This window comes from Rattus norvegicus, chromosome 12 (genome assembly GCF_021556685.1).
Source record: "Rattus norvegicus strain SHRSP/BbbUtx chromosome 12, alternate assembly SHRSP_T2T, whole genome shotgun sequence".
NCBI lineage: Eukaryota > Metazoa > Chordata > Mammalia > Rodentia > Muridae > Rattus > Rattus norvegicus.
Genome location: NC_141545.1, coordinates 48548678 through 48567324, shown reverse-complemented (window position 1 = coordinate 48567324; position 18647 = coordinate 48548678). Strand labels below are relative to the sequence as shown.

The window sequence follows — 18647 nt, the reverse complement described above, 5'->3', positions numbered from 1 at the left end:
TTGGTCAGATGTCTAATTGGCTATCTCCTCCTTGTAGAACCATTGTCTCTGGTGCCCAGAAGTACAGTGGCAGCAACTAAAAGAGCCCAGTGCCGCCATCTCCTGGTTTAATTGCTGATTTCAGAAGAGGAACTGTCCTAATAGCCTCACTGTTCCTTGTATTGTTTGTTTTAGTTACCATGCTAAGATAAAACAAGTTTATTATAAATACATCTTACAGTCTTCCTAATGTAATCTCTGCTCTAAGGCATCTTAATTTTTTGTAGGTCAGGATGACCTCAAAGTCCCCATATAGTGAGGGTGATCTTTATCTGGTACCCTTGCCTCAGCTCACTGGGGCCACAGATAGGCAGGGTGCGCAGAGGGAATCTCTGATATGTGTCAGGAACTGGTAACAGTGAGCTCAGTCAGAAAATAGGAGGTGGGACATCCAGCAGGGGTAGAGAGGATCCTGGGAAATAGGAACAGGTGAGATTCTCCCTGAAGGCCGAGGAGACAGACAGATGGACAGACAGGAGATGAGACCAGCCCGGTAGCTGAGCCCAGGTTACAATAAAGGGTTAGTAGATTGAGAGCGAGTTGGAGAAGGAGCCGAAGCTTATGTATGGCCTAAGCGTTTATTAGTGAACAGTGAGTCTCCGAGTGCTTATGTCTGTTACCGTCTTGTTTCTCAGTGTGCACGTGTGTGGGTAGGGCCGTCTCCTTTCTAACACCATGCAGGTCCAGGGCGTCAGGCTGGCTTGACCCAGGTGCCTGGCCAAACAAGCTCTGTTGCCAGACCCAAGCCTGTGTGAGTGTGAGTGTGTGTGTGTGTGTGTGTGTGCGTGCGTGTGCGTGTGCATGTGCATGTGCATGTGCATGTGCGTGTGCATGTGCGTGTGTTTAAAAGTGTGTGTGTGTAAAACTGTGTGTGAGATTTATTTATTTTAAAAATTATGTGCATGTATATATGGGAGGGTATGGGCACAAGAGTGTAGGCACCGCTCAGAGGCCACAAGAGGGCATCAGATCTCTCTCTCTTTTTTTTTTTTTTTTCTTTTCTTTTCTTTTCTTTTTTTTTTCGGAACTGGGGACCGAACCCAGGGCCTCGCACTTGCTAGGCAAGTGCTCTACCCCTGAGCTAAATCCCCAACCCCGGCATCAGATCCCCTGGAGCTGTAGGTACACAGGCAGTGTGAGTTGCCTGAACTCAGGTCGTTAGCAAGAACAGAGTGTGCACTTAACCACTGAGAGCTCCCCAGTCCTAATAGTTTTAAATGTCACCTTGTCATTTTCAGCCCTTTATGCCTAGGTTTTATCTTGATTGGGTCATTTACTTACAACCTTAACACAGATTTTTACTTTATTCCATTATAATAGATTATGTGACAGTTTTCATATGACAGTTTTCAATCTCAGTAGGATTAGGTCGGCATGGGATTGGGGGATTCCCTTTGATTCAGCAATCATCAGATTCTGACCGTCTCCTCTCTGTAAATATTCTGCTCTCAGGTCTCAGTCCTGGTGCAAAATTAACTGTTCTGTGTAGAATGATAGCTAAACCTAACCCCTGAAGATTTAGTTATCTAAGTAAGATTTAAGAAAATCTCTTTAGACCTGGCAGGGTGGCTCAACAGGTGAAGGTGGGCTGCCAAGCCTGAGAACCTGAGTCAAGCCCGGAACCCTCATGGGAGAAGGCAACAACTCCACAGGTTGTCCTCTGACCTCCACGTGTTTGCCATGGCACACCCACATGCAAACAGAAAATAAGTAATTACAATTCCAGACAGTGAAAATCTTTCCAGGTGATTCCAGTGGGCAGCTAATTCTTAAGAAAGAATACTGAGCTGTGTCCTGCCCTGTCATAGGACTTTTCTCTTTTAATCTCCTCTTCTGGTGCCTTAAAACTTCACAGCCAAACCACCACCACCACCACCACCACCACCACCACCACCCCCACTTAAAAGCCGGACAATGGCAGGGGGCGTGTATGAGTTTGGTCACTGTAGTACTGAAGGGCAGCACCAAGGACAGCAAGGACCTCATTCTCTCATGGAAAGCCTTAGAGCCTGGAAGGAACACAGCACACAGCAGGCCCAGGAGCCCTTGTTTCCTGAGTCACTGTGAAATGCACGGGCGTGTTCCTTGCAGGAAAGGAATAGCAGCTGTAGACTGTGGCGTCTGGACAAAGACTGACGTCATGGCAGGTCTAGAAACTGATGTCCAGTCCAAGTTCACCAAGTAGCCAAGCAGCTGTGAAAACTCAAGAGTCAGCAGTCAAGAGCACTGGCTACTCTTCTAAAGTTTGATTCTCAGACCCACATGGCAGCTAACAGCTGTTTGTAAGTCTGGTGCCCTCTGCTGACTTTGTGTGGGCACCACATGCTAGCAAAACTCCATGCACAGAAAAGAAAGCAATTTTAAAATGCATTTCAGTGCTTAAACCCTCTTGGGTAGAATGAATTCCGTTCTGGCCATGTATTAAGGCATTTCTTTTTTTTTCTTCGGAGCTGGGGACCGAACCCAGGGCCTTGCGCTTCCTGGGTAAGCGCTCTACCACTGAGCTAAATCCCCAGCCCCTGTATTAAGGCATTTCTTTGATGATCAGTTATCTGCAGTTGAGGTCTTAAAAATCCTCAGGCTGTGAAAACAACAGAAATGGACCCTAAAGTGTCTGACCTCTGACCTCTCTGATGACGTCAGTTCATCATGTAATGCTCAGCTTTCGTGTGAGGTAGTTTATGCAAGTGGGGGTGCGTGGCTGTGTGTCTGTTAGGAATAAGGGCTGATGTGTCCTGCTCTCCTCTCCTCTCCTCTCCTCTCCAGGCATTCAGACCATTGACTCCACCCAAGCTCTGTTCCTTCCGATTGGAGCGTCCGTCTCTCTCCTAGTCATGTTCTTCTTCTTTGACTCAGTTCAAGTCGTTTTCACAATATGTACAGCAGGTAATTTAGCTTCAAGTTTACTAAAAGGAATAAAAATGGTGTTTTTAATTATTGTCCGGGAATTATACTGTATGTGCCATGCCATGCAAGTTGAACCTTCATTATCTGTTATCAGAGTCTTCAAGAAAGGTGGGATTGGGAAACTGGGGAGCTCTGGTGGTACCAGATAGCTGTGACTTGTTTCTGCAGATAACCTACAGGTCTTGTTAGTCGGAGTGGCCATTAGCTTCCTCTACCGATGTGTCTGCGGATAGAAACATTGACAGCTAATCACAGTAACTAGCTGCCAGCTTTGCAGTGTGTTTGTAGGCTAAGCAGTGCCGTTAGGGGTTCATCCTCTGCCTGCTGTGTGTTCCTTCTGCCTAAGCTAAGGGAGGATAGCATGGCCTGTCCCATCTACGTCATACTGGGTGCTGGTTATTACTTAGAAGAAGAAGATGCCATCCATGTAGTAGTGAAAGACCTCTATTTCTGGGCACACAACTCAGGGCCACAGACATACATGAGGTCCCTGGGTCCCAGCTTCAGCACAAGCAGACAAACAGGAAGGGTCCTTTAGGTAACTTTTCTACTTGTTAAGAAAACTGTGTTGGAAAACCATCTTCCATGAGTTATGTCATTTTTCCTCTAATGGGTAAAGAAAAAAAATTAATGAAACCTATTTTCTTTTCCTAGTTCTTGCAACAATAGCTTTTGCTTTTCTTCTTCTCCCAATGTGCCAGTATTTAACAAGACCCTGCTCACCTCAGAATAAGTAAGTACTCAGGCCTTTCCCTCTAAGTTATAAGAGTAGCCGGTGTGGGCTGGAATACACAGACAGCCAGAGACTGGGCAGGGAGACACATGGTCGCCCCAATGTCTCCTTTTGCACCTTCTCATGACCCAGGAAGTGCGGATGTTTCTTCAAACGTGGGGGCTGCTGTGGTCTGTTCCCTGCTCAGCTCCATTAGGAAGACCGGGCAGTGTTGTAGAAGCAGTGAAGTGAGTTTTGGTTCCAGACTCTGTTGGTCTCTGGTGACCTGCACATGCAGCAGCTGCCTTGCCTCAGCACATTGTTGGCACCATCACCCCAGGAGCCATTGCTCATGGACACCCACGGATGGAGTTCATTTCCCCATCTTACAAGTATTACCTCATCATGGCTAAATGAATGGGATCTGTTCCTTTCTTGATTTCTTTTCTCTTAGAAATAAGATTTGCCTCATATTCAACTCAGAGACTCATTATTTTACATTATACTTTTAGACACCCATAAAAAATACACTGTCTCAGTGCCATGGTTCAGTGGGTGAAAGTGCTTCTCTATTTAATCCTTATGGATACACAGTGGAAGGACAGACTGACTTCACAGTGCTGTCACCTGACCTCCACACACTCATACACACACACACACACACACACACACACACACACACACACACACACTCAATGATAATAATAATTAAAATGTAAATTTAAATAACGAACGGCATTGCCGAGTGGGAGCTGAAGTGTTTCACAGGTGACTCCAGCCCGACTTGGGTCTTGTAGCTTCCCAGGCCCAGGTAGTCATTGCTCTTGGGAATGCTGACTGGGGGACCAGTCAGTCACTGAGTGCAGCCACTGTGTTTTCCAGGATTTCCTTCGGTTGCTGTGGGCGTTTCACTGCTGCCGAGCTGCTGTCCTTCTCCCTGTCAGTCATGCTTGTCCTCATCTGGGTTCTCACTGGACACTGGCTTCTTATGGACGGTGAGTGACGCCACAGGCTGCTGTGACTGTTTCTTGCATGGGTTCATAGGTCACGGCCTCAGCTGCGGGCCTTGGACCAGTGCGGATGCATACATTTCAAAAAACAATTGTGAACAGCAGAAGTTAACTCAGAGTCACGCACACAGTGAGTCCACGCTGACGCTGTGCATGGTTGTTATAGCATCACACACCTTCACTAAAGGCCTTGGTTCTGAAGACACAACATGCCCGGCCTCGCACAGCTCTGCTCATGCTGATGTGTGTGCTACAATCACAGTGTTTTACTGCAGTGCCGTCTCCTCTCCAGAGGACACAATGGCACAACAGAGGGCAGAGGCCTTTCATAGTCTGCAGTCATAGTCTGCTGTCACTTTCCAAAGTAGACATGGGGCTCACATAGCCTTGACGCGCGTGCGTGCGTGCTTGCGTGCGTGCGTGCGTGCGTGTGTGTGTGTGTGTGTGTGTGTGTACACATTTATTTGTTTTGTCCAGGACAGGGTTTCTCTACGTAGCCTGCCCATCCCTTTTAATTCCAGCATTCTAGAGGCAGAAGGATCTCTCTGAGTTCAAGGTCAACCTGGCCTACAAAGCAAATTATAGGCACCAGGGCCATACAGTGAAATAAATAAACAAGCAAACAAAACCTGCTGTGGACAGAATCACCACAGGCTCTCAATCCGTCCTCGACCAGCCCTGCCCCGTGGCATCTGCCAGGGACTTTGCTAAGGCAGGCAGGCAGGCAGCCACAGCCTCTCACTGGGTCACTAGAAGACTAGTCTGTGACCAGTTTATCGCTCATTCATGGTCACTTCCCCATTTTTTGCTTATAACACATACAAGTGGAAATAAACATTACATGTATGATATATAAAAACAGATACTCAGGTGCAGTCGGCTCAGTAGTTAGGAGCACTTCCTGCTCTGGGCAGAGTTCAGTTCTCGGCACTCCTGTCAGGAGGCTCCCAGCAGCCTGTACCTGCAGCTCTGAAGGCTCCCAGCCCTTCTGGCTCTGCAGGCCTCCATACGCCCATGGCCGTTACCTTGTAGGCTGCTTTACAGATAGTGTCTGCCGGGGTTGTTGTATAAGGAACACGGAGCCCTTTTAAATAGCTCCAGAGCCTTCTGAAGTGCATGTGTTACTTCATTGTTACTGTATCCTTAAATTGTCTCTTAACATAGCTGAGGTAAACATGGTAGGTCTACTCCTTGGGTCTGGGTGTGGTATCACTCCGATCCATGGTAGGCAGGTGCTCTTTTGAGCTGTTTCACCAGCACACGTGATTTTCAAAAGATGAATTTCCAGACATGACATTCTCCCAATAAAGGTTTTCTTTTCTTTCTTTTTTTCTTTAAGATTTATTTTCTTATTATATATAAGTACACTGTCACTGTCTTCAGACACACCAGAAGAGGGCATCAGATCCCATCACAGATGGTTATGAGCCACCATGTGGTTGCTGGGAATTGAGCTCAGGACCTCTGGAAGAGCAGCCAGTGCTCTTAACCGCTGAGCCATCTCTCCAGCCCAAGGTTTTCTATATTTACTATGTGTGTTCCAAACAAGGTTTCCCTATATGGCCCTGGAACTTACTCTGTAGACACAGAGATCTGCCTGCCTCCTGAGCACTGGGATTGAAGTTGTGCACCATCACCATTGGCTCATTATACTTTTGTATTTGTAATCCTCTCTCCTTTCAGAAGGAGAGCCAGCACCAGCTAAACTTTACTGAATGAAGTGGTGACATGGCTCGTAGGGCAAGAAGATTGACCGAGGTTGAATCCTGGGAACCACACTGTCCAAAGAGAGCTGACTCCCACAAGTTGTCTTTTGACCTACACATGTGCCCTAAGAAATAAATGTAATAAAATAATTAAAAATCACTCTATATGCTTAAAACCCGGAAACATCATACACATTTAAAACTCTGTACAGTTAAAATGAAAGAATGTATACCCTGATGTCATGTAATTAGGAAATAGATCATTTTGCTCATGGCCAGAAGAAATAGAAACTTGACTACGATGATTGTCGTGTCATCACACCCACAGAATAATGTTAAAAGAACACATGCCGCAGTACCGTGGGGGACGGGGGGAGTGTTAGACCTTACAGGACTCATGTTTCCTCATTGATGAGAAAGATGTGGGATTTGTTACACGAGCCATGGCGATTACTAAAAGCAGTGAGGAAATAAGCCGAGTGCAGAGTGCTTACAAGCTGTGTTTGGGTGGCATGAAAGTTGGCCCAGCTGTAAATGCACTTTTTAAACAGAAAATCTGCGGATGCAATGCATAGAAGGATACACAGGATCCCATGCCTGGGAGAAGGCTGACTGCAGGCTAAGGAAGGATGTAGTCCGCTCCTTTCAGCAGCGCAGGCCAAAGGGGCATTTCACTCTGGGAACCCTCTGCCTTCAGGACTTAAAAGATGAGCCTTACTTCTGCAGTGACCACAACTGCAGTACATTTCCGTCATGAAATCCACCAAATAATTAAAGTTCCCTGTCACCTAAGGGTCTCACTGGAGCACTGAGCTGGCCGAGTGCCACAGGCATTGCTGCACTTCCCTGTAGGTGCCACAGTGCCAGCCCCACACACCGACTCTAGCCTTGGGTTCACTGCTTTTCTACAGTGGAGTGATAGGTAACTGTTATTCTAAGCTGTGTAATTAGTTGCTTTTGGTGTGTTTGAGGGGGTGGGCAGTGGGGGGGGGGGGGATAAGTTTTCTCTGTAGCCCTGACTGTCCTGGAGTTCTCTGTAGACCAGGCTAGCCTCAAATTCAGAGATCCATCTTCCTTTGCCCTCCTGAGTGCTGGGATTAAGGGATTAAGGTGTGTGCCACTGTGGCCAGCTAAATTGTGTTCTTTTTTTTTTTTTTTTGGTTCTTTTTTTTGGAGCTGGGGACCGAACCCAGGGCCTTGCGCTTCCTAGGCAAGTGCTCTACCACTGAGCTAAATCCCCAGCCCCCTAAATTGTGTTCTTAACACGGTAACATTCTCTATCCAAAGGAACAGTGTCAAGACAGGAGTGAGGGGTCTCCCAGTTCAGGATCATTGAGATGCGGGGACGGCCTGCACACAGCCCAGCTTTATCTAGCAGAGTGCGGGGACCTGTGGTGACCTCCTCACACCCTAGCAGGTCTGGGTGGGCTGCTGCAGCACACACAGTTGTCGGACATGAGAGCTCAGAGCACCTCGGGTTGGGGAGTCAGGAGCTTATGGAACGAGACCTCCCATCTACACCCTGAACCCCATGTTGACTCTACTCTAGCTCTGGCCATGGGTCTCTGTGTCGCCATGATCGCCTTCGTCCGCCTGCCAAGCCTCAAGGTTTCCTGCCTGCTTCTCTCAGGGCTTCTCATCTACGATGTCTTCTGGGTGAGTGTGTGCATCCCTAGACATTCTGTTCTCTTCTGAATTTAGTTGAAATGGCTGCTTCTCAAGGCTGTCTAAACACCCAAAGCCCGCACGCCCGCAGCCTGAGGTGACTGATCCCTCTGCTGTGGAGCTCAGGTCTTCATCATGTCCAGGCCCCAGTACCTTTTGTTGGTGGCCGTAGGGATCCCTGTGGTACCGTAGGCCATGTGTGTGATGGGTGCAGCAGGCAGCGTGCTGGCGAGGACCCATGCGTAGGAGCACTCATTCCACTGGTCAGTGGGTGTGAAAGACTGCAGTCGGCAGGCCCCACGGACGTGCAGGCACAGTGCCTGATGCCTTAGGGTCGAGCCATAGGGCAGAGGAGGCCACTGGCCAGTGTGGGGACTGGCAGCTCGTGAAGCAGCATCTCTTCATCTCGGCAGGTGTTTTTCTCGGCCTACATCTTCAACAGCAATGTCATGGTGAAAGTGGCCACACAGCCAGCTGACAATCCCCTCGACGTTCTGTCCCGCAAGCTCCACCTGGGACCCAATGTGGGGCGTGATGTTCCTCGCCTGTCTTTGCCTGGAAAGTTGGTCTTCCCAAGGTAGGACTGGCCTGGGCCCTCCCACATCAGGGGACACAGTGCCTTTTCCCTCAGCATTCCGATCCTCCTGAGAAGACCAGTGTAGACCCGGAGAACCTAACATTGGCGTGTAATAGTGTTGTGAGTTTGTCATGGTGTCCTCACGCGTGCATGTTGTGGGTTTGCCTTTACCTTCCCCTTCTACTGCCACACCATGTTTTTTCCACGTTACTCTAGGTTCCGTTTTCCCACAAATGACACTTTGTTCTTGATGGTTCTGTGAGTGTGCATATGTGTGTGTGTGTGTGTGTGTGTGTGTGTGTGTGTGTGTGTGTGCGCGCGCGCGCGCGCGCAGCCTCACTTCCCCGTGTACTGGTGAGTAAGTGGCGTGACTCCATGTCTTCACTGTTGTGACTGGCGCCGCAGTAAACATCGCGCGCTCACACGCTGTATGTGCATGTACCGGGCTCAGGCCAGCTGGGTCATTGCTGCTTCTACCTGTATAGTTCTGAGGGGCTTCTCTGCTGATTTCCATGGCGGCTGAATTAGCTTACATTCCCGCCAGCAGTGTGCTTTCTTAGAGTCTCACGGTATTAACTGTCCTTGCCAGAACATGGGGATCTGGCACCTGAGTGCTGAGAGTTAAGATGTCCACCGCACCTCGCCTGTTTTCTCCAGAGTGACTATTCTGACTGCGGTGACAGAATCACACTGTGCTTTGAGAACATTTCCTAAAGACGGTGACTTTCTTGCAGTGTTTATTAGTCACTTATACCTCTGAGGCCTCTGTGCAATTCAATTCCTATTGGTCACTGTTTTAAGTTTTGAGTTCTTTATGTAGTGTATATTAATCCTGGGCAACATAGATGCAAGCTGTGTCTCCTCACTTTGGTTGGAGCCCTGATGCAGCCCTGTTTGTCAGCTCTCAGTATTACCTGGGCTGTTGAAACCATTATGGAAATTTTTGCCTGTCTATAACCGGAAATGAATTCATTCCCCTTTCTAGTTTAAAGTCTCCACTCTTAGGGTTTTGTTTTGTTTTTTAAATACATTTTAATTTGTGTGAGCATTTGGCCTGCATGCATCTCTGTGTACCACATGTTGCCCATGGAGCCAGAAAAAGGCATCAGATCCCCTAGAACTAGACAGATGGTTGTGAGCTGGCGTGTGGGTCCTGGCTGTGTGAACCTGGGTCCTCTGGAAGAGCAGCCAGTGCTTGCTTTTTTTTTTTTTTAACTTTATTTCTATAAGTACACTGTCGCTGTCTTCAGACACACCAGAAGAGGGCATCGGATCCCATGACAGATGGCTGTCAGCCACCATGTGGGTGCTGGGAATTGAACTCAGGACCTCTGGAAGAGCAGCCAATGTTCTTAACCCCTGAGCCATCTGACCCTTTAATCCATTTTAGCTGGTTTTGTGACAGATAAGAGATTGGATTGTCTCAGTTATTTTATTGCTGTGGAGAGACCGTGACCACACCAGGGCTGGCTTACAGTTCAGAGGCTCAAGACTGCCGTCCATCTTGGCAGGAAGCATGGCGGCACGTGGGTAGACTCAGAGCTGAAGAGGTAGCTCTACACTGGATCAGAGGCAGCAGGAGAGATGATTAGAATAGGCCTGGCTTGAGCATTTAAGATCCCAGAGCCTGCCCCTGACCACTTCCTCCAGGAGACCACACCTCCCAACAGTGCCACTCTATGAGCAAGCATTAGTCCATGGGAGCCATTCCTACTCACCCCCTGGGGATTTACCTTCATTGTAATATACATGAGCATCCAGCTTGCCAGATATTTTGTAGAAAAAGCTGTCTTGAGTGTACATGTTGGTATCTTTGTCAAAAATCAGGTATGTATTGGGGGTTGGGGATAGAACGCAACAACACAGCTCTCGCATAGCCTGATTCCACCTCCAGTACCATAAAACCAAAAGAATCTGGCATGGGACTTCATGTGCAGATCTGTTCATTGGCTGCCATTCACTGTGCCTCTAACACAGTTTGAGTTGAGTCATGTCTAGCCTCACGGGGGCACTAGAGTCGCTTTGGCTATTCAGGGCCTTTTGTGCTTCCGTGTGTATTCTACTTAGTACTTCTCTGTTTCTACTAAGAATGGAACCAGAATTTTGATGTTGACTGTGGGCTCTGTGGGTCATTTTTTGCAGCACAGCCATCTTCACAGTGTTGCTCTTTAATTTCCTAGTGAATTCATCCTAGAGGTCTCCTCATATTCATGCTTGAGTTCATTTCTAGACTTAAACCTTGCTTTTGTTTGTAGTTCCCAGGGCTCTACTAGGCCAGCACATTCTGGGGTGGGAGAAGAGTAGTGCGACTAGGATGTTTGTCTCATGAGATCACTGTTGGTAGAACGAGGACTGCTGGCCAGGCCGCCCGGCCACACAGTGAAATGGGGGTTTGTTTTGTTCTTTCTTTTTGTTTGTTTGTTTGTTTGTTTGTTTGTTTTTTTGTTTTTCCGTTGCTTTGTGGCTTTAAGCACCATATCAAATAAAGGAAGGGAGGGAGGGAGGAAGGAAGATAGATAGATGATAAGAGACAGGGTAGGGGGAGAGGGAGAGGGAGAGGGAGAATACATACCGTGAGTTGATGGGAATGAACCAGCCTGGCTGTGGAGCAGGTCTGTAGTGTGCTGTTGAGTTCAGTTGAATAATGGTCATTGGCAAGTAAGTCCTCTGCCGGCGGCACAGGGAGGATGGTCTGCAGCTTTGTGGTTGGGAAGTTCTTGCCTGGTTTTAGCACTAGGGGCGGTAATGCTGGTTTGGTGTGGTGAGCTTGGCAGTGTCCTTTCTGTCTGTGGAGTAGTTTACTGTGGGGATGGTCTCAGGAGTCTGCCGGCGTGTGTGCAGTCCTGGACTCCCTCGCTCCAGCCTTATCTTGATGATACTGTAGATCTGCTGAGTGGCTCAGCCTCAGTTTAAGTTTGGCTGATGGTGTATATATCGGGATTTATCCACACCACCTTCACTTTCCAGTGCGTGGAACAGGAGGTTCCAAAGGATCCACTGATTGTGAGCTCCCCTCTTATTTCTCTCCACTTTGATTAATTTGGGTCTGCTACTTCAGTCAGTCAGTCAGTCTCTCTCTCATCTGCTGGTTTACTTATGACTTTGATGTCTAAAAGTTTTGTGAGAGTTTAAATGGAAGCACCAATGGCTGTAAGTGACGTTAGATCTGTGCTTGCTGTGTCCAGAGAGCTCTGAGATGTTGTATTCTCCATTGACCACTGACACCCCAGACTCTGTGTGTTTGAATAGTGCATTAGTTATCTTCCTGTCCCAGGAACAGAATCCCCACAGAAGCACTAGAAGACGACGGGCTTATCCTGCTCATGACTTAAGGGACTGTGGTCCACCCTTGCAAGGTAGCTGTGTGTGGTGATGGCTGGGCCTTCATCTCTAGTGGTGGAAACGGGGCATGGCTGGATCTCAGGAGTCAGGAGTCCCTCAGTACCCCACCACCATCGCCCCAGAGGGACTCCTCCCTGTAGGCCTCACCTCCCAATGGCTTTGCAGTTTTGGAAAACAGCCACCAGTTGGGGGCTAGAAATTCAAGCACACTAGCCTGTGGGGCATTTCTTATCAAAACCAGGACACAGATTGATTCTACAGATTCCTGCTATTCACCTCTGGTTCTGTTCCCACATAACCTGGTAAAGTAATTATTCCAGGGGTCTCTAAGACTTGCTTTTGCTTTCTCACCTGAAATGTGACACAGTTGTCTTTTCCTAAACTGTCACAGACTCCTGAGAATGTGTGTTCTAGAGCTGTTGGGATTATCTCAGTACTGGGCAGGCAGAGACAGGCAGATCTCTTGAGTTTGAGGCCAGCCAGGGCTACACAGAGAAACCCTGTCTCCAAAAATATCATCTACATTTAGGTCAGTGGTTTTCAACCCCTTGTGGGCATCAAATGACCATTTCACAGGGGTCACCTAAGACCATCAGAAAACAGAGATTTACATTATGATTCATAACAGTAGCAAAGTTACTGTTGTGAAGGAGCAATGAAGATAATCTTATGGTTGGGGGTCACCACACATGAGCTGTATTAACCCAGATTAGTCTGGTTGAGAAGCCTGACCTTAGGGTCTCCCCAGTCTGTTCCAGTAGAGAGAACTGTCTGGTGTGTGCTGAGGACCGAGTTCAGCATTTTCCTGTCCCACCAGCACTGGGAGGGGGCTGCGGAAATCCAGTGCTCTGCTGGGATTTGGGTTATCCTCACTGTGGCGTCAGGACTGTGGGCCACCGTGTTCTTATCGTCTCAGCCACCTAAGCTGAGTGCGTCTAACACCAGACTCCAAACCTACCGCACACAGCAGGCCCCAGCCTCAGTAGCTCCTTCTCGACTAGGAGCCCTCAGGGGTAGAAGGGTGGCAGTGACGTAGGCCCCTGCTGCTAGTGCTGCTGCTGCCCTATCACACGTGAACAAGCACTGGGAGGCCAGGCCCAGCACCTAAGGCTTGAGAGCACCTTGTTCCCTCTGTGCCACTTGGTGACCTCATAGGTCAGACGCTGGTCCCCCTCCCTGCCCACCTGAGCGGTGGGACAAGGTTCCCCCTGTCACGGCTGTAGACTTGGTGCTACTCTGTGCTTTTCCGTGTGTGGTGTCACATGTGAGTTGTAATGCTGCTCCTCTCACCCTGGCCCTTGCCGGTGAGCATCCGAGACATTGTGTCAGCTGCTGTCCTCCTCACCGTCTGCAGGTGTGCTTAATGTTATCACACGGCAGCCATGTCAACAGCTTCTGCTTTTTGCAGTTGGCTGAAATGAACAGAATCTGGATTTTTTTTTTCCTGAGACATTTGTAAAAACGTTTTCATGGTAGCAATCTCAGTGAAGTAATCTTGGCAAAGCCAGTGTGCTCTTCAGTCTGATGTAGAAGAAACACAGAGTGACAGAGTTGACACTTTAAAGGATTTCCTAGAAGAGTTGCTTAGGAGACATTAAGTCACAAGTGGGGCTTAGCCAAAAGAATGTTTACCAGAGGGTAAGCAGTGCAAAATGAGGCCTGCTAGAGAGAGTTTAGACTGCTGGGGTGTAAATGTCTGACTCCATTCTCATAACCAAAGAGACATCCTGACTTAGAACCAGCAGTTAGCCCCAGTCCTAGAACACAAGACACCAGAGCAAAACCAGATGGGTGCAGGAGCACACCTGTCAAGGCCCTGTGTGCAGGGCGAAGGGGAAGCAGCTATGGAGAGGACACTTGTATACTTAAGTGACAGCATGGGGTACCTTTCTGTGTAATCCCCCGGTTGCCTAAGTAGCCAGACTGGCAGTCTCCTGTCTGTATAAAGTGTTCAGAGTATACCTTAGGCCCAGGAGCCAAGAGAGACTGCAGGGTGACAGTGTATGTGGACGGAACAAGTCTTCCATGTGTATAGCTAGTGACGTCCTCTCTCATGGCCAACGCTTTGCATGGACGTTAGCCAGGGTCCGCCTCATGCTGTTTATTCTTCCCTCTTTAATCTCCCCAAGTGTGGGGAGTGATTGGCACTGGGGGAGCATCCTTCTGCAACATGGTGATAGGTCTTATTTGTACTTTCAGGGGTGAAGGTGTCACAGGTGGTGACACTACCGTAAGAGGGGCCTATGTGTGGATCACCCAGCAAACACTGAGCACTCCCCAGAAGCAGCAGCCACCTTGGAGATTCCTGAGGCCAGTGCTCTGAGATCTTTGCACCTTCAAAAGCTAGTGTGGAGCCTGCCTGCTGTAGAGGCACGCAGCATTCAGGAGGCTAAGGAGGATCTGACTTTGTGAGCAGCCTTGGCCCCATAGCAAGACCCTATCTCAGAAAAACAAACAAAAAGCAAAGAGCAGGGGCAGCATGGTGGCACGCACCTTCATCCTAGGACTTGAGAGAGAAGCAGAAGCAAGTAGGTCTTTATAAGTTCAAGTGGCCTGGTCGGTATAGTTAGTTCCAGGGTAGCCAGGGCTACAGTGAGACCCTGTGTCAAACCAAAAGAAACAAACTACTAGAGTCCTTTTATTGTAAAACGAATTATTTCGATATAAGTGGAACCAGTGAATTAATCTGGAAGCTGTATTCCTTTACCTTTGCTAGTCCCTAGTAATCAACCACACAGAGAATCCGATTCATTTTAAGCTGCAGCTGAATACAAGGCAGATAAGTGACTCACATTGTCCCCTGTGGTAATCTGACCTCCCGGCCCCATCCCATGATACTTGCATAGTGTTACTGACCTGGCTCCTCGGGCTTCAGATGTTTTTTCCCTCATGGTATCTTCTCGGACCCTCTCCTCTCCATGGCTGGCAGAAGGTTTCACCCTGTTCTATCTTCTGCCCAGCCATTGGTTGATCGGCATTTATTGACAAGGCAGAAAATAAATGGTAAGAATTGTTCACACAAACTTGAGACAGGAGATCCTTGACCTAAGCATTACAGTTCTGTGTCCAGATTGAAATAAGATACAAGGGCAGAGAAGCCAGCATTTGAGTATCACGAGGATAGCCTTTACCCAGTGCACAGAACACACCTCAGAGATTGTAGGCTGCAGTGTCCTAACATGTGACATTGTGTTCCAGCTCCACGGGCAGTCACTTCTCTATGTTGGGCATCGGGGACATTGTGATGCCCGGCCTCCTGTTATGCTTTGTTCTTCGCTACGACAACTACAAGAAACAAGCCAGCGGCGACTCCTGTGGGGCCCCTGGCCCGGCAAACATCTCTGGGCGCATGCAGAGGGTCTCCTACTTCCACTGCACCCTCATCGGGTACTTTGTAGGTAAGGAGGACCAGCAGGAGGGCGGCCAGCCTCACTCTCCCCTCCAGGGCTTGTCACCAGAACCTGACTGTCTGCCGTCCAGATAACCAGAAGGAACCTTGCAGTGCTGTGTGCTCCATGTGTCGAGCGCCCATCTCTGAGGAGTAATGTACAGCATGGCTAGTTCTCAGGCCTGCACACACTGGAGGCTAAGGCTGTAGCCACCGGATAAAGCCATCCTTTGCGTTTTGCCTCCGATGCATACGTCACCTGTGACTTCAGAGCCAGCTCACAAACCGCAAACAGGGAGACACAGTTGGACTAGGGCAGAAACACAGCGTGCACATAGCACCCACTCTCTGTGTCCTGCACACTGCTCTCCTCCTCTCTCCTGCTGCTCAGAGTAGGTTTGGAAAACAGCCTGCCCTCACTAACCTGCACGCACGGGAGGGAGATCCTGTCAGTCTGTAAACCCTGTGAGGGGCCAGAAAGTGCTGTCACCCCATAGGCAGGCAAAGAGGCTGAGAGGCAGGGCGCTCAGCAAGGCTGTTACCACCTCGGGAGCCAGGCTCGAGCCCAGGGCCTTTACAGGAGTGAGGTGGGTTTCCGAGTTGACAGTTCTACCCCTGAGCTGTGTCCATGCTCATCAGTGTCTCTCTCCTAGGTCTGCTCACCGCAACTGTGGCGTCTCGCATCCACCGGGCCGCCCAGCCAGCCCTCCTCTACTTGGTGCCATTCACCTTATTGCCGCTCCTCACCATGGCCTACTTAAAGGTGAGAGCTGGGCAAGCAGTGGACTTCGAGTAGAGCCATTGACAGGAAGGGCTAACAGTTCCGCCATTCCATCCTCACAGACCAAGAGTGGGTGTGTGCTGCCCACAGTTCTTGCTTTGATCACAGCAGTGCCCTACGGCCAAAGCCCACTCAGAGCTGAGGCAGGAGAATTTTGAGTTCAGGCCGGCATGGGCAACTTAGCAAGCCCCTGTATAGAAGCAAAAGCCTAAAGGGCTGAAGCTGAAGCTTATGGGGCCCTGGATTTGGTCTCTAGCTCCCAAATGCCACACAGAAGACAGCAGGCCCTGTTGCTGCCTTTGTTGTGACATTTTTGGGATGAATTAAGTGTTTAATGTTGGTGCTGGAAATGCGGCTCAGTGGTTCAGCTGTTCTTGGTTCACAGTACCAGTGTGGCAGTCACAACCATGTGTATGAAACTCCAGTTCCAGGGACCCAACGCCACCTTCAGAACTCCATGGGCACCAGGCACACACGTGCTATACATACATACATACATACATACATACATACATACATGCAAGCAAAATGCTCATATACTTAAAAATAAATCTGAGTAAATATGTACTATTGAGGCAGTATGTGACTGCTGTCCCTCAACTCCTTGAGGCCCCAGAGACAAGAGCCTGGGCATCCGTGGTGAGCAAGGTTGGTGAACCTGGGCCTCAGCGCTGTCCTTTCTGTCCGCAGGGTGACTTACGAAGGATGTGGTCTGAGCCATTCCACTCCAAGTCCAGCAGCTCCCGCTTCCTGGAAGTATGATGGGCAGTGTGAGAAGGGACCAGAGCGCCGGCTCCGCCCTGTTCTCTCACCACGTGGTTTTGTTCTCTCTACAAGCTGGCCTGGACTCAAGAGGCACGCCTGCTCACAGAACTGCGGTGTGGCTGCAGTCTGCGTCTGAGGGTAGTGTTCCCAGAGGGTGCTGGAGCCCTGCCGAGGGAGCCTTCTCTTCTGTGCTCTGGGAGAGTGGACCCTTGAGAAGGGGCAGGCCCTCCGGTGCTCCTTCTGTCTTCATGGATCTGCACCAGACTGTTAACTTGTGGGGAGAAGTTGACTTATTTAAAAACTACAAAAAGCAAGGAGTTGTTCTAGAACTTTGAACACTAAACGGTCGAAAATCAGTGAACCCCAAAACTTTGGGGCCAGTTTTCCTCGGGGGCTCCACTTCAGAGACCTAGGGCCGAACATCTCGTCTGCCCTATTCTTTTCTTTTTCTTTTTTTCTTTTGGATTTATTAAATATTTTCTGTGGTGTGAAGTGACTTATTAAATCCACAGACATTGAATGACTTCTTACAACGTACACATAAGAATTTGTTGTAATGACTGTGTCCAACCGTGTTGGCAGTGAGCAGGACACGGTTTTATACATACGTACATATATATATATATATACGTGCACATAGATACCTATGAGTAAACAGCCACTAAACCTGCTAAGATCATGCCGTGTAGCAGACGGGCTTGCTGTCATTTGAGCATGTAGAACAGTTTACCGTGGCTTCCTCGCATAAGCTGCCGTCTCCTGTGTGAGTCACGTGCAGTTGTAAGCTGTGGGCGCGTTGAACTGATACTCGTGGGCTGTGGGGGCTCCTTCTTTTGATCAGTGTAGCAAAATTAGGGATGAAAAGTTTGAACTTTTTGACCCTTTTCTTTTTACAGGCTTCTTCCTCACAGTTTTTAGTAACCGCCTCTTGAACCAGTGCATGTATTATAGCAGTCTTTGTGCTTTCTGATCATAGTAACAGACTACCTGTAAATACATTTTTCTATTTTATATTTTTTTGTATTTTTTTTGACATTTTGTTTCATTGGTGCGCTGTATTTTCCATGCCCTCAGACCCTTAGAAGAAAAAAAAAAACAGAAAAGCAGCGCAATGCTGTCCTTGCTGTTGTGATTACAGTCTCAGCTTACCTGTGGTGACAGCTGGGCTTTGGGGACAGATGTCAGTTACCTCTGCAAATGGAACTGATGTCCAGGAGCTGGAGACAGAGCAGGCTGCTACTGTGACTTCAGAACCTGGCCCCGCGCTGTCCGTGGGCCGTGCAGAGTCTGGTGTGACCTCACCTTCATCTCAGACTGGTAAGCTGCTGCTGCCCCCCCCGGGGGGTGAGACGGCAGAGTACACAGCCTGAGCCCGGCGTGTCAACGGAGCAGCGTGCCGCCATGCTGTTGGTTCCTCTGTCCTCCTCAAACTCTGCCGAAGGGTTTGAAGGGTTGGTTTTGTCTCTAATAAATGACTCCTTTTTCTAGCTTTGGTCCTGACTTCACTTTTGGTGGTTGGTGCAGAGCTGAGCTCACCACCAGGCACTGTTGGGCTCCTCTGTCCCCAGGGTTGTCGTCTGCAGAGCTCTGGCCACATGTGACAGAGACCGGATATGGAATCCCGTGCTCAGTGCTAAGGGGAGCCTCTTCCTCAGCCCCAGGGACAATAGGAGACAGGTGGGGGAGAACCGCACTCAGCTTCAGGGATGCTGGAGAGACATGGGTGTGACTTTAAGGGCCAGGAGTGCTTGGAAG

The 18647-nt window shown here is 49.0% G+C and overlaps 1 protein-coding gene across 3 annotated transcripts in view; it reads left to right on the top strand.

The window, feature by feature from the left end:
• The window catches only part of Sppl3 (signal peptide peptidase like 3), an 84094-nt gene extending 65715 nt beyond the window's left edge, over window positions 1-18379 (top strand). For 2 of the 3 annotated variants that reach the window (NM_001431833.1, NM_001431834.1), the window contains 8 exon segments: window positions 2806-2925; window positions 3601-3679; window positions 4541-4653; window positions 7924-8030; window positions 8453-8616; window positions 15157-15356; window positions 16000-16109; window positions 16818-18379. In NM_001431833.1, the coding sequence (NP_001418762.1) occupies window positions 2806-2925; window positions 3601-3679; window positions 4541-4653; window positions 7924-8030; window positions 8453-8616; window positions 15157-15356; window positions 16000-16109; window positions 16818-16889 (965 nt within the window). In that variant the 3' untranslated portion in view covers window positions 16890-18379. 3 annotated transcript variants of the gene reach the window in all.
• Window positions 18380-18647: the final 268 nt, after the last annotated feature.